This window comes from Antechinus flavipes, chromosome 2, assembly GCF_016432865.1.
Source record: "Antechinus flavipes isolate AdamAnt ecotype Samford, QLD, Australia chromosome 2, AdamAnt_v2, whole genome shotgun sequence".
NCBI classification, from domain to species: domain Eukaryota; kingdom Metazoa; phylum Chordata; class Mammalia; order Dasyuromorphia; family Dasyuridae; genus Antechinus; species Antechinus flavipes.
In genome coordinates, this window is record NC_067399.1 from 48,010,434 (window position 1) to 48,026,562 (window position 16,129).

Sequence of the window (16,129 nt, forward strand, 5' to 3'; positions counted from 1 at the left end):
AAAATAGAGGTTTGCAATAGATGCCAATACATTTTCCAAAAGAAAGATTGCATCATACATATCCCAGAAATCCATAAAATTTCTTCCAGAAACCTTTAGGTATCCAGCAGGCAGTAACCATATGTGCATGTAAAAGTTTATAAATACTATTTAATGAGTTCTGTATTCACTCATCTGCTAAATCAGAGGATGCAAGACCTTGGTTGAACTTTTTCTTAAATAGTTTGCATGGGCAGACACAGGTTTGCTGAGCAGTTTCCTGTCTCGTTGGGTCCCTGGCAAGTGAAGGAGGGGAGGAGGAAATGGTAAGAGCTGGTGGGGCTTCCCTGCTGGAAGAGGCACTGGTCCTTTAACCATGTTCAGCAACAAAGTTAAGAAATTCTCAAAGGACAGGTGGGAATCATCAACAAAACAGCTCCTCAGTGGGATCCAGTGTGGTGTGTACACAGGTGCTCACAAGGAGAAAGGAGAAAGTCTAGGGTTTGGGACAGTCTGCTCCTGGGAAACCAAGTGAGCAACAGATAAAAACACCCATGGCAAGAAAAAAAAACAAGATGTCTCTTTTATTTTAAATACGTTCCAACAGGAATAGTTACAAATACCTGGGAGCCACAGAGGTGAAAGAGAGAGGCATAAACGCAAACATTTTCTCTTCTTGTTTAATCCCACCCACAAATACCACATTATTGTACCAATTATTTCCCATCCCAAATGTCATAGATACATTTGGAGTCACAGTCTCTTAAGCAATCAGTACCCCTCCAAAATATACTACATTAAACAAATACCCTGAGAAAGCTCACCAAACTAACCTGGAGCTTAGATTTGCTGTTCGTTTTTAACAGAACCCCCCCCCCCAAAAAAAAAAAAATAAGTATCAAGCTATAGGAATGGTTACTGTGTCTTCAAACTGTTTCTTCACTTGCCTAGAGTAGTACCTCAGAATCCTGTTCATCCAAATATACTGTCACTCCTTGCCACTTTCACACCCAGCTGTCCCTCAGAGCTCCTAAAAAACTCATCAGCTTCACTAATCCACTAAAGGAAAGACGAGCTTATTTCAAACATCACTTTAAAAAAAGAAGAAATTGGGACCACAGAGGCCAAGTGTTGCTGTTACGGGGAAATGAAAGTACAATATTATCCTCAAAAATGCCAATTTAGAAAATTGTGTTCTAGGTGACAGTAGTGATACACTTGGTACTTCAAGGTAAATAATGCAGAAACAACAAAATGAAGGGAATTAAGTTAGACTGTAATTTTTAAAAATTGGTATTTGCTTAAAAGTAGCTACCAATATAGAGAGAAAAAATAAATATTCTCTAATCCTCAGAACCAGATATTTTGCTGCCCTTCTTTTGAGAATGCCTGTTCTAAGTTCAAAGTGCCAGAGGCAGACACTTTTATTGAACGACATTATAAACCAGCATTTTCTTCTCTGTAAAAGCACAGAATTGTTTTACATACACACATTCAAATGACTTCTTCACTTTCCTGAACTGACTGACAGAAAATTGTAAAATGAAGAGCTATTTACAAAAACTTGAGGAAGATGAGCTAGAGAATGGAATGCTCAACAATTATGGTGCCTCTTGGGGGTAAGTAAGGCATTGCAAGTGTATGATGAGGCGCATGGTCCCAGTTTGGAGGTGGACCGATGACATGCCCATTTTGACTCAGCAGGGGAGCAATAAAATTGGCAGGATTCAAAGAGGGCGGAATCCAGCAGTCCTACCAGAGCAGGACTGCACATTTTCTCTTTCTCTAGGATGTTCACTTTCCAGGTTCCAGCAAGGCTGGCTCAGGACAATCTGCTCTCGGCCATGTAGAAACGATACATGACAGCTAAGAGGACAGCACCCATGACAGGGATGATCCAAGTTGACCAGCAGCTAAGGAAAACAAAGTAAAACAAAATGCAATAACGTTATGCCCATTTATCCAAAATGTTTTGCACAATCAATACCTTTTTTTTCCCCTAGGCAAAAAACTGGGAAATTTACTTCCAAATAACAACACACTAGTGAATAATGAACTGACATTTCTAAGTGTCATAGTATCCAGTCACATTCAATAATAATTAAGATTTCTGCAGAAGACTTTCTCCATCAAGTTATGTAAATCTAAATAATATTATAACATGAAAATGACTACTGAAAGGCAAAGACACACTCAGCTAAAGGGATTGCATAGATTTTTCTGAATAAATTTCAAAACCAGAAAGAAACTGCTTGAAAAAAGATTTCTTCTTTACTAGAGCTTTATAGGTCTTAAAACCATTAAGGTTCCACATGGCCTAATTGGCCCTCTTCTTGATATATATGTAGTTAATGAGGCATAAATAACTTGAACACATTCTTGTCTCGTCTCAGTGAACAAATATGACATGGTGGGAACAGTACCCTTATGTAGGGCAGAAAAGAAATCTAAAGATTATGATAGACAAGCTAAACTTGTGAATTGGTGAGAACCTTCCTTTTAAAAAGCAAGATTTTCAAAGTTGTAACTTTTTATTGTATTGTAGAAAGTAAATATTTATTATCACGACAGATGGAATACTTGTAAAATACAAGAAAGTTTGTTAAAGTAATACTGTACCTTTTGAAAAATGAACCTGAATTCTGGAGATATGAACAAAAAGAAAGAAAGAAAACATGATTAGTACTGCTTATTTAAAACTGGAAAATGCAACATAAGTACAAATTCTACTTTATTTTTACTTTTTTCAAACTCTACTTTAGACCAAAGCTTCTTAAACTGTGGGTCACAACTCTGTATGGGGATCACAAAAAATATGGCAACAGTAAATGGTCTCAAATATCCCGATTTATGTAAAGATAAACAAGCACATTCAACTCACTAGCATGCAAATTTGCTTTCATCTTTAATAAAAAGTAAACATTAAATGTAAACAAAGAATTATTTTAAAATAAATTTCTTTATGAGATATTATCATTGATTTGTATGTCTATTTTATGTACCTACATAGTCAAGGTTATATAAAAATTTCTAGGATAAAAAAGGGTCACAAGGGGAAAAAGTTTGAGAAACCCTGCTTTAGACCAACTAGATACAACTTTTAAAAATCTTTAATAGTAGGTATGCAAGAGGAGGGGAGCTCAGGGATAACTATTCCAGTGAAGTGGACTTATGCTCCTACTAGGCTATCCAATCTATTGGGCTTGCCATTGACAAAAGCTCAGATTACATGTTCTTGAAACAGATCAAAATTTTTAAAGTTCTTCTGGAATACAGTGGCTAGTTATGTAGTATTCCAGAAAATGGGAGTATCATTACATTATTATTTCTAAGGAAAACTGATTTGCTTTCTACACTTATAACTGCATACTACAACTATGATTAAAGACTATAAAACTTAAATGCTACCATAAAAAGAGAAGTGAAGATAAGAAAGGAGAACATCCACCTAAAACTCATAAAAAATAAGAAAGATTCCATCCAAACACCTTGAATCCAAATATCTCATTGCTTATATTTCAGATGACAGATAATTTCAGAAATTAACACTATCACTCAAAAAGTCTAAAACCACTGACAGTGAGTAACAATTCATAGATTATAAGGTTCTTCCTCTCAAAATATGATTGTTGCTTAAGTGTAGAAGTCTGTAAATTTCTGACAAATTAGTGAAAGGCTTCCTAGCAAATACTTTTGAATAGTGTGGAATGAAGTTTCAATCTTGCATGCCTATTATTTAAGCCATGCAAATTAATCCGAGTCTTTCCTTACCACCAGAAAGAAATTAAGCTGCCAAAAAAAAGTAAAAAATGTTCAATGGTCCATGCTAACTATGATGGCATTTGAGGTCTTTTGAGTCCACAACCATGGGGCACATTAAGTATTTATGGGGAATGATGTGAAAATGTCTAATGAAAACTTCACAGCCTCAACTCTTGATTCTGTTTTAAGCTATTACCTAAAATGTTGCCTAATCTTTTACTTCTTACATTTCTCAACAGCAAGAACAGTTGATCTGGCTGCATCAGGAAAAGGACAATGGTCTCATTTTTGATCTAACAGTAGCATTGAGATTTTTCATATTGGTGCTTAACAGAACAGATTTGTAAAGGAGCTATGAAACAAGATGTTTTACTAGAAATTTTGAACATTGGCCAAGAATGAAGGAATTAAAGGACAAGTTATACACTGTAGCACTCAGTCTAGAACTGTGAAGGTAAAAGACATACTATCTATGTAAGAGTCTTTCTTAAAAACATATAGTTTTTTCCCTTGAAGATAATCAAGTTAAAAATTCTGAAACATGGAAAATGCAGAGGATTTTTCTGGTCACCTTCAAATATGGCCTAAAAGTGGAATAAAGGGCCTAAAGCTAGAAAAATGGATTAAACTGTTAAAACAACTTTCTAACCAATGTTTGGAAATATATATGCTTTTTTTTTTTTAAACCAAAAGTACTTCAAAATTCTCTGATTTTAATCATAACCATCTACCCAGAAGATAAGACACATTCTTACCTAACAGATTACAGTTAAAAAAAAAAAAAAAAAAAAAAAAAAAAGGAAGGTAAAAAATTTGCTCTCCCTTAAGGATACTCACAGCCAAGTAAATGCCAGGCTACAGTGGCCCCACTTTTAATCAACTACAATGAAAGAGTTGTTTAAGGCAGTGCTGTTAGAAGCCAAGTCCCTCAGCCAAGCTTGGAAAGAAGCCAAATAAGTTATTTTTAATTTCGCAAAATAAAAAAAAAAGTAAGACATTCAGTCCTTAAATTAATCTACTAACACATATGTCTACCTTCGCCCTTTTCCTTCCCTCCATATATCACTTCCCAATCTACATCATCATTCCCAAAGTTCTGATATTCAACCTAACAGGTTTTAAAAGAAAAACCTTAAGAGTTCCCTTTAATATATATACCTTTGGCCATGGAGGAAAATCAACTGGTTATGACCCTCCCCTGACTTAAATTTCCATACAAGGTTTTGAGGGAGCAAAACACAGTGACTCTTATAAATGTCAGGACTGTCTGCTCTGTGGTATAACACAGTTAAAAACTAAGTGCTGGGATTGAGTACAGGAGAGTACTTTCAGCCTTCAAAAACAAGGAATTCCTTTGCATGTTTTCTTACGGATATTTTGGATATAACTTTCAACAAATATTATGGATATAACTCTCAATGAATATTTTAGGTATAAGTGATCAAGAGTTAATAAATCCCATCACAAATGTACCGTGATTTTTAAGAAGAAAAAAAAATTAGTTTCCAAATCTTAAAAGAAAATCAGGCCTTCATTAACTTTATTAGCTTCATTAACACACTGGGCAACAATTTTTAAAACTCAGAAATTAAAACACTAGATGGTCTTGGAGAACTGAAAGGAGTCATTTCCTAATAACTAAGTGGCCCTTTTGGAAAGCTACTTATAATAAGAACTAGGTGCCACCTCCCTCAAATCATAGTCATTTAACTTTTCTCTTTCCTCATCTCTAAGCTGAAGAGGCTATACTAGATGGTCTCTACCACTCCCCTTTTCCTCTCTAAAATTCTACTACTTCCTTCTATGTCAAATTCAATTAACTCATGTAATTTTCTTACCAAGTCATTCCTAGGAGAATTATCCTTAGTAAGCTTGACTAGAGGGTAGGCAGTGAGGGCTTTCCCTTGAGATAAAATGAGAAGGTCCCGTTTCCTTTCCAGTTTAGATTCCGCCCCTATTAATTACCCTGGGTGATAAAATCTTTTGATATGGCCTCAAGAGTTCCATGGGATTTTCAGAATTGACAACCATTTAGGAAACCAGGTCCAATAAAACTATTTTCCCTAGGATCTCTAAACCAAGAGAGCAGCTGGGGAGAGCCCACCTCTGGAGACTAGGTGTCCCTTGCTATAAGGGCATCCTTTGTCATACAACTACCAAAGTACCCATACTTAGAGAATGGATACCTTTTATTGCATAAGTATAAATCTAGCAAAAGGTACCTAAGAATAGCAGCAATCTTAAGGGTATACAAGGATATCATAGATGTGGAAAGATATTGCACATATAGAAACAACTGTACTTTCAACTGAAACAATGAACATTCAAAATTTCATAAATTAAAGTAAAATAAAAAAAGTTTTACAGAGTATTCAGTTATACAATTTATTTTAAAAATCACAAATCAACTGGTTATGAATACAAATATTTGAAATGGAAAGTAAAATATCCTAAGCCACAGGGAAAATTCCAGGAAAAATAATGAACATTTGGAGGCCCTAGTTGGGAGTCTTATCTTCTAATCAGAAGAGAAAATTTCAATTTTCTGGGACAATTATTCCTGAGAAGAAATTCAGGATGTTAAGGCTTTAAATAAATGTAAAATTTTCCCCTCTCAAGTACATTAAAACTTTGTTTTGCCACAATATTTATCCTATGGTGAGTCTCATCTTGAACTTCAATTAAAAAAGAAATCCTAACTCTCATTTTATTTTCAAATATACATCTACCTACACATCAGGGCAGATGGATGGCGCAGCGGATAGAGCTCCACACCTGGAGCCAGGAAGATCTGAGTTTATATGAAACCTCAAGACACTTGCTTCCAAAAAATAAAAAACAAATATACATTTACCAATATACTATTTACAGTGATATGGACATGGGGGAACTAGCATTAAAATGAGTTCACAAACAACTAAAATTTCACAATCTAAAGTTATTCTATCTTATTATGTAGGTAGAAAATATGAGTGATTTTGGCTGCTTTGATTTGCAAAAGTAGTGATGCTGCTCTCTAAGAAAAGCATCCTGTTTATTATTGCAGTATGGCTCCATGGGAATAAAAGCAGTTTTCCAAATATAATTAAAGGAATATTCTTCAAAAAACTCTTAAGGGAAAAAAACTCAAGAATTCAATCAACTAGATAAAAGAAAAAGATATATTTATATTTCAGTACTTCAGGTGATGTTTTTCCATCAAGGTGGAGGACTGCTTCTCCTTCACTGATAATCTTTTTGACTTACTGTAGCCAAAACAAAACAAAATAACAAAATTCTCAGGCCTTTACCTTCTGATGCTCAAGTTCCTTCCTATTTAACATGGTCAGTATGTTTAGACAACAGGCTATCATTGAGAATATACATGAAGTCTTTCCAAGACTTGAGGAAGTTCCTGTTGCCACTGAGGAGCCTGAGTCATCTCTGGACAACAATGTGACATCCAAATAGGACTTTTGTGGAGGGGATGAAAGCCATTAAAATGGAAGCATGAAATGATATATACCAGGACCAAGAATGAAGGCTCTGAGAATGAGGTTGGGCTCTGCTGACCTTTGTTTTTAAAGATTAACTCTGAAGGGAACTTGCTGTTTTACAAAAAAGTAGATTACAGAGCAATCTCAAGAACTGAGATGAAGGGCAACAGCATTTTCAACAGAGTCCACTGAATCCTAAGATTCAGTACAAAAGATAATACTACAAAATGAGTGTTTAACAAATACAAGAAGGAATCTAATTTCCTTGATAATGATGCTTCAGCAAGCAGCAATCATTATTAGACCTTAAGTGCAATGGCACAGCGAAGGCCTTCATAAAAATTCTGTCTACTTCTGAACTTGAATAATTTTATAGATATGATTTTTTTAAAAATCCTCATCATAAATGAATCTCCAAAATCACTTTGTTCAACTTCCATATAGCTACATTTGGCCACCTTATCCAGGTAAAACCATGTTCCATGGTGAGCAAAATTGAAGAAAGCTCATTATCCCAAGTGAAAATAACATGCAATTTGTTCTCAAAAGCTGTTTTCAGGGAGAGTTCTATACAAAACAGGTGAGGGTCTAAATTTAAAGTCATCTCATATGTACCCTCCCGAAACTGCTAGAAATGGACCAAATAAAGCAACGAACTACAATATCTTTTAGGAATTAAAATCTTTTCAGTGTGGGAGCTCCTTCCACCACTTAAATCAAGGCCCCCTCTTATGGTTTTACTGAGTTAGTGACCAAAAAAAGAAAAATCAAACCAGTGAGCAGCCAAGGTTCTCAAGATGAACTTTTCTGATCTTAACTGGGCTGGTTGTGCACACATTATACAGATGAGATTATTCATACAATCTGGTGCCAGATTCATCAAGGTCAAAGTATTTCCAGCTTTGCAGAAGTAGCCGAAAGCTGTGCTCATTTGCCATTGTCACAGAGCCCAAGGTCTATGCCAAGGACTTTATGATGTTAGTAGAAACAGTAGGTTAACCTCTGACACCCGCATAGCAAAAGAATGGAGAAGGTTTCCTGAAGTCCACCCCTCTTGATCCATGGAGTTGACTTCCTTACACTTATATTTCCTCCCCTAGAAAGGTAGGGAGCTCATATCAGATGTCTGCACACAATAGAATTCTAGTCAAATTTAACAAGGGAAATTAATAGAAACTACTGGCTAAGCCACTTTATGGACTTTACCTGTGTTCTTGCTCTCTAACAGATAATCCCAAATTAACTCTCTTGGCAAATAATTGATCAGGAGAGATTTGCTTTATGGAACATGAAAGCTCCTAATTCCAAGCATGGCCAAGTGATTTTCAAGATGTCTACTGCACAAAATTGCACAGTAAGGAACATGCACTGCATACACCTCAAGGGTTTGAGAGGTTTCTCAGCCCACTAAACTGACCTTGTCTAGAGCAGGTAAGAAGGTCATACCCTAGACACTAGAAACTAGGCATGAATGAAGGTGAGCTCTCTACGTCAGTGTAGTGCCCTGGCCCTTGAGCTACCTTAGTAAAGTGATCTAACACTAAGTCACCGTAAAAAATGACCATGTCCCCTGGATAGAGGGCACTGAAAAGAACATGAAGAGGAACTCCCTAGAAAAATGGAATAATAGTTACTAACTAAAATGAGCTTTAAGTCAGAAAGGTAAACTTTAAGGAATTTCACTCTGATTACACATTAAAAAACTAGAATAAGTTTAACCAAATAGATAGTTGTTATTTTTACATATTTTCTTTTTTTAATGTCCTAAAGAAAAAGGACCTAAAGTAGAATAGCAGATTTTTCCACAGTCTCCTTCACATTTCACATTTATCTTACCAGCAAAAAATTTAGAAAGAGAATGAGAACTCTCTTCACAATAAAAGTAAATAAAAGAGATGTTGGGGGGGAGGGAAGGGAGAGAGAAACCACCTGATTTTTATCAGGCCAAAAACTCATTTATTGACAAAGACTGAAATAACCCTTATACCCAAGCGGATAAAATCCTCAAATTTTTAAAAAACTGTACTTTCAGAGTCTCCCCCTCTATCATCCTCAAAAATCAGCTAAAATAAAAAGATGTGATTATAAGAGATTTTACCATTTTCTTTTTTTTTTCTTTTTCCCTTTTTTCCTTTTCTCTTGATTAGTTAAGATAAGTCAGAAAGTTGCCAGAAATGGCAGTTTGGCTAGCTAGCAAACAAAAGCACATATTGGAAGTTTTATCTAATAACTTGAGAGAGGAAGTACTTAAGTTCAGATTTGGAGTCTTTTTCTCTGGGAGGTGACAGGTTCACTGAATCATAGATTTAGAACTGGAAAGGACCTTAGAGGTCACAGAATCCAACCCCCTTGATTTACACATTAGAAAACCAAGGCCTACAGAGATCACATGACTGCTGCTACGTGTCTGAGGCAGAATTTTCATGTAGGCCTTGCTAACTTCCAGTCACCAGTTAGTTGCCTTTTTACAAGCTGTCTAAAAGGCCATCTGGTGCACATGAATCCTGAACTAATGAGGAAGAGACCTAAAAGCAAACATAATGATCTAGTATGTATATTACTTTTAGAAGAACTATGTTATCTACATAATCATGTTCTCTGTAACTGAGAATCTTTTGAACACAACGGATATGAGGAAAAACTGAGTCAGTAATCATAACTATATCTTTGGCCATCAGTAGAAACTAAAAAACTGCTAAATTGAATCTTGTTATGTAATTTAGTTATCTGCCAAACTGTCAGCTGGAAGAATTTATTTTTATTATTATAATAGTTATTTAGTGTTCTTTCATTAATATTCCACAGACATAACAAGGATTACAAATCATCTGCATAAGAGAGCAGAGGTGAATAATCAAACCATAAAACGCTATGGAAATGTCCATTATTATCACTTCAATAAATCTTGTAAAAGGTATAAGGCTCAAGTCAAACTTTCATATGACATTTTAAAATAAAAACCTCTTTAGAGGGACATGTAGGATCTTTACTTCAAATGAGATTGCTTTCTTATCCCAGAAGAATATTTTCTTAAATTTCCAACGGAAAAAATAGCCATTACTAGCAGCTGCCAGGTGTTATTAAATCATAGCCTCAACCCTCAACTGTCCTCCTCAAAGCCCAGAGCTTCTTTAGCACCTGCAAGAGGGACCTAACTTCAGCACAAATATCCTCTTCTTCAACGTACTGGAAAGAAACTATAATTCCATGGGAAAAGGTGCAAGAAATAAAGCTTTCTCTATTTCAGCAATCTGAATCTATTTTAAAGGTTTAAACAAAGATGCATCTATGAAGGAAAAGCCAGGACGAATCTCCTAGGCAAACAGGGACCCATCTGCAGGAAGCACAGACCCTCATTGGACCTGCTAAGGCTTTCAGGACAACTTTGATAAACTATATAAAAACATTTGGAATGTTCAATTCAACTTTATTGACAAGGGCTCAGAAGCACAGAACACAGGCTGGGGCTGCAGAATTACAGTTTATAAGCCAATATTGCTCACAGCTAGTACAGGCAAGTTTCTTTTTTTCTGAAAATGATTAGATGGATTAGCATAGTGAGTGTGTGGGGCACAAGGAGCAGATTGCGCTCCTCAGACAAAGCCATTTTGAGGCATCTCAGGCTTCAGTTCCTGTGTCTAGGCCAACATTAACTCCTGCACCAAACCTGCCTGGCAATTCAAGCCCAAGGGAATGGGAGAAAAGGGCACAGTGATTTTATGATACTCCTATTCTATCACCTATAAAGGTGGGTTGGAAAAGGAGGCAGGGCTGAGAAGGAGGAAGGGGAAGAACAGAAAGTCAGTGAAGAAACAGATGTCCTGAAGCTAGAGATGCCTAAGAAAGCCCTTCATCTTTTTTGTTCTGGGCATGGTAACAGTGGGAAGCATCTGCTGACTCTTAACTGTACTGAATGGTGACTGATTCCACTCTTCCTGCTAAAACATAGAGAAATGGATGAAAGGAAATATTCCTGAGCATAGCAGCTTCCACATGTTTAATTGGTAGAAGAATTAGATTACTGGGTAAAGAGTAAAAAGCACATTTCTATGTGGATTCATCCCACAACTCTTGAAAATGAAAATAAGGAGAATATGTATATGTGTATATGTTCGTATTTGGAAAGGAAAAGGAGAGGAAGAATGAGAGAGAAAAACTGATGCTCTAAGTCTTTGATGCCAAGAGACTTTTTTTTAAAAATCACCTGTTCATAAAGCCAGATATCATTTTTCTAGGGCCAAGCTCCAAATTTATATGCTAATTAGCTTGCAAATTGATTGTTTAGGACATTTTTTCCTATTATTAAAACCTTAGCTGTCCTATTCTCCTATGATGGAATTTAATTCAAAATCCTTTTAAAAAGGTAGGGGCGTGCTTCTGCCTGGTTTTTAAAAACGATAACAACACAATTTAAACTAAAAGCATACACCAAACTGGTAGGTCTATTAGATAGTGTTTTCCAACACTTTCTGCTTCAGGGGACAGAAGAAACAGATGCTTTCTTACCTCAGATACTTCTTTACGGTCACTCTGGAAGAAAAAAAATCAAGTTTAAGGAAATTACTCAAAAAATGAAGAAATATATATATGCAGAGCTAGCTGTTCTAAGGGGCACCAAGCCTCCCCAACCACACACACACACAGAAGCCACCAGACAATGGCCCATGGCCAAATCGCTGGAAATAAAGGTGCTTTTCATTATTAAGTGAAAAATTCACAACCTGTTCCTTTTGATTTTGAATCAAAAGAAAGTGATCAGTTTTATATGAACATGAATCTGAGGGCAGAGAGATGAGTTTATCAGGAGAAAGTTGTATCTGTCTAGTAAGCTAAAAAACCCAAAAAACCAACCTCTAATCATTCATTTCATTCTTGTTTAATGAGCCTCTCTCTCCTCCCCCATCTCAGGCTCTAGCTCAAAGCCCCTTACCGGGTGGACTTCTCCAATGTAGTACTGTTTGAGCATATCCTTGGCATCCATAGAGTGTCCCACATCTTCAAAGCTTTCAGTCGCATCCCGGCCAGCTTGTTCTATGAGAACCTCTTCTCCACCTGGATGCTGGGAGAAAAGAAAAGAAAAAGAAACCCCCTAAATCCAAGGTTCACTGGCGACAAAAGTAAGAACTCTTCTGCTGCCATGACCTTCACCTTTTTTACTTCAGTAAAGCAGTCCAAAGAGAACAAGTTCAAGACACTTCTGGTTAGAAATCAAGAGGTCTCCCCTAACCTTGAGGCAATCCTAAGGACGAGAAAGGGAGAAGAGGCCCTGCATTCACTCTATAACTAACTTGACCAGCCTCACAAGCAGCAAATCCCTTCCAGTAAAAAGGATCAAAAAATTACATTTCACCTTTTGTCAGAAAGAACTTAGTCCACAAATCACACTTACATAATAGCCTTCAGCTCAGGTGGGGAGGTCCCATCTAACCTCCATTAGGGATAGAGATAAAAAAAAAAGGAAGAATGATGATAAATATTCATATATAAAAATACTAAAATAATTTTTATAAAGCTTTCTTCATGAGTTAGTATAATATATAATTTGGGTATTAAAATTATTAGAAAGACAAGAGTGGCTATCTAATTACACTACCTGAAACAGAACTACACATAGTGAAAATCAGTTTTGATATAATCTGCTGTCTATAAAAAATCACTTCTACCACCCCTGAAATTTCAAGAGGTTCCACAGTAGAATATAAAATCCTTGAAGACAGTGACTTGTTCCTTTTTTGTACTTATATTCCTAGCAAAGTTCTTTGCATATATTTGGATTTTTAATAAATGTTTGCTGAATTGAATTTTGATTATCCATATCCTCACCAAAAAAAAAAAAAAAAAAAAAAGAATATCCCTCAAATTTACAAGCTTCAGAGCTAGAAGGGGTCTTCTTTTATTAATTTACTATTATGCAGCCCAGTCCTCTTTTTTTATTATAACTTTTTATTGGCCAAACATATGCATGGGTAACTTTTTATAACATTATCCCTTGCACTCACTTCTGTTCCAACTTTTCCCTTCCCTCCCTCCACCCCCTCCTCCCCTAGATGGCAAGCAGTCTTATACATGTTAAATATGTTACAGTATATCCTAGATATAATATATATGTGTAGAACCATACAGTTCTCTTGTTGCACAAGAACTGGATTCAGAAGGTAAAAATAACCTGGGGAGAAAAACAAAAATGCAAACAGTTTGCATTCATTTCCCAGTGTTCTTTCTTTGGTTGTAGCCGATTCTGTCCATCATTGATCAACTGGAACTGAATTGGATCTTCTCTTTGTTGAAGATATCTACTTCCATTAGAATACATCCTCATACAGTATTGTTGTTGAAGTGTATAATGATCTCCTGCTTCTGCTCATTTCACTTAGCATCAGTTCATGTAAGTCTCTCCAAACCTCTCTGTATTCATCCTGCTGGTCATTTCTTACAGAACAATAATTTTCCATAACATTCATATACCACAATTCTCCATCCAACTGATGGACATCCATTCATTTTCCAGTTTCTAGCCACAAAGGGCTACCACAAACATTTTGGCACATACGGGTCCCTTTCCCTTCTTTAGTATCTCTTTGGATATAAGCCCAATAGAGACACTGCTGGATCAAAGAGTATGCACAGTTTGATAACTTTGGGGGCATAATTCCAGATTGTTCTCCAGAATGGTTGGACTCATTCACAACTCCACTAACAATGGAGCAGTGTCCCAGTTTTCCCGCATCCCCTCCAATTATTTTTTCCTGTCATCTTAGCCAATCTGACAAGTGTGTAGTTATCTTAATTTGCATTTCTCTGATCAATAATGATTTGGAACACCCTTTCGTATGAGTAGAAATAGTTTCAATTTCATCATCTGAAAATTGTTCATATGCTTTGACCATTTATCAATTAGAGATTGGCTTGATTTCTTATAAATTAGAGTCAATTGTCTATATATTTTGGAAATGACAGCCCTTTTTATTTTATAGATAGGGAAATTGACATCCAAAAGACAGTGACTTGCTCAAAACCATATAACTCAAACTGATTTCCTGATTTCCTAGTTTAGGGCTCCATTCACACTGTGCTCTTCCCTAGATAACAATCTAAACACACCAAGACAACAATAGTCTGCTAGTTAATCCTTATTACTCAAAAAAAATTTAAGTTAGACTTTGACCACTTTTCAGGAAACAACCATAACATGTAACCAGCTCTTCTTAGTCAAAGTGGATAATTAACCAAAATAACTGTGAAGATGAGTAGATTTCATTAATTCATCCTGAATTGGTTTAGAAAAATGACTCCTGTCAGAAGCAGAGGAAATGACCCATGTCAAAGTACAATTTTGTTCTCCTACATCATCTTCAGTTAAAACTTCCATTATTGTGGGACTAACAAATTAGAGAATGGTATTGAGAAAATCATAAGAAATAACTTCTTCTTCTGTATGGTCAACTTTCATACAGGCTAATCTAATACTTCAATAAGTGAAATAATCATGGTTCTGTCAATACTAGTACTTCATTCTACCATGTAACCCCTTTAAGTTGTGATAGCTAATATAGTGGTCAATCATTGCTGAAGAAAAGAAAATGTAACATAACAGGTCTGCCTGGGTACAATGTTTATTTATATTGTACAGCTTTAATTGGGTTCTCACTACAGCAAGACAGTCCTTTTATTCTTCACTAGCATCCCAAATCATTCACCATAAAAAATGTTCTCTTCCCGACTTAAGCCTCAACACCTCTCTCCCAGCTTCCTTTTACTTTACTGAGAAAAATGAAACTATCTAATGTGTTTGTTCTCTCCTCTCCTCAAACCTGGACATCATCCTACACTTTCCTCCTTTTCTTCAATCTCTTAAAATGAGGTAGTCTTTCTCCTTGCCAAGCCCAAATTTTCAACATGTAACCTTTAATCCAATCCCCTCCCATCTCCTAGACAAGAGGTACCAAAAACATGGCGCACAATACTCCCAAGTGTGACCTATATCAAAATGTAATTAATAAAAATTTTTAAATAGTATACAGACAATAATAAATTTTAAATCTAAATCAATAAGGACCCACAAGGATCATTAAGTACAGTTGAACGGCCCCCATCTCCATCTGAGTTTGACACTCCTATTCAACAGCAGATTGTGACCTCAAATCATCTTTCTCCCTTGCCTTTAACTCTCTTTCAATATTGTTCCCCTCTCATTTTCAACATTCCTCTATTGTTCCTTCCCTAATGCCTTCAAACATTCCCATGTCTTCCTCATCCAATAAATAAAAATCATCAACAAACTCTACCCTTAAAAGTTATTGCCCTTCAAGAATTACTTCATAAAAATTGCTGGAAAAACAGGAAAAGAACATATCAAAAACTCAGCACAGAACTACATCTCACACCTCATACAAAACTAAGGTACATGGATACATGTTTTTGGCATATGGGGTGATACTGTAAGTAAATTAGGAAAACCAGGAAAAGTTAATCTCTCAGATCTCTGAAGAAGAAAGGAATTTATGCCAAAAAAGAACTAGAGAACATTATGAAATATAAAATGGACAACTCTGATTTCATTAAATTAAAAAGATTTTGTGCAAACAAAACCAATGCAGCCAAGAATTAGAAGAGAAGCAGAAAGCTGGGGGGAAAAATTTACAGCAAATGTTTCTGATAAAAGCCTCATTTCTAAAATGTATAAAGAACTCAGTCAAATTTATAAGAAAACAAGTATTCAAATTCACCATTTACTAGCTTTGAAACTTTGTGCAAGTCACTTAACCAGTCTGTTTCAGTTTCCTCAACTATAATATGGAGATAATAACATCTACCTCTTGTAATGATCACATGAGAAAATATTTTTAAGCATTTAACATGTTCCTGGTACATAGCAGGGACTAATAAATGTGTATTCCTGTCCTCCTCCCTCC

At 35.8% G+C, this 16,129-nt stretch overlaps 1 protein-coding gene across 1 annotated transcript in view; it reads right to left on the minus strand.

Moving 5' to 3' along the window:
* Window positions 1-536: 536 nt before the first annotated feature.
* Window positions 537-16,129, minus strand: part of LOC127547735 (cytochrome b5 type B) — a 55,852-nt gene continuing 40,259 nt past the window's right edge. The window contains exons 2-5 of the mRNA XM_051974708.1: window positions 12,148-12,276; window positions 11,724-11,747; window positions 2,599-2,621; window positions 537-1,892 (exon numbers count right to left, since the gene is read on the minus strand). Coding sequence (XP_051830668.1) covers window positions 1,802-1,892; window positions 2,599-2,621; window positions 11,724-11,747; window positions 12,148-12,276 — 267 coding nt within the window. The 3' untranslated portion in view covers window positions 537-1,801. The remainder of the gene's footprint in view (window positions 1,893-2,598; window positions 2,622-11,723; window positions 11,748-12,147; window positions 12,277-16,129) is intronic.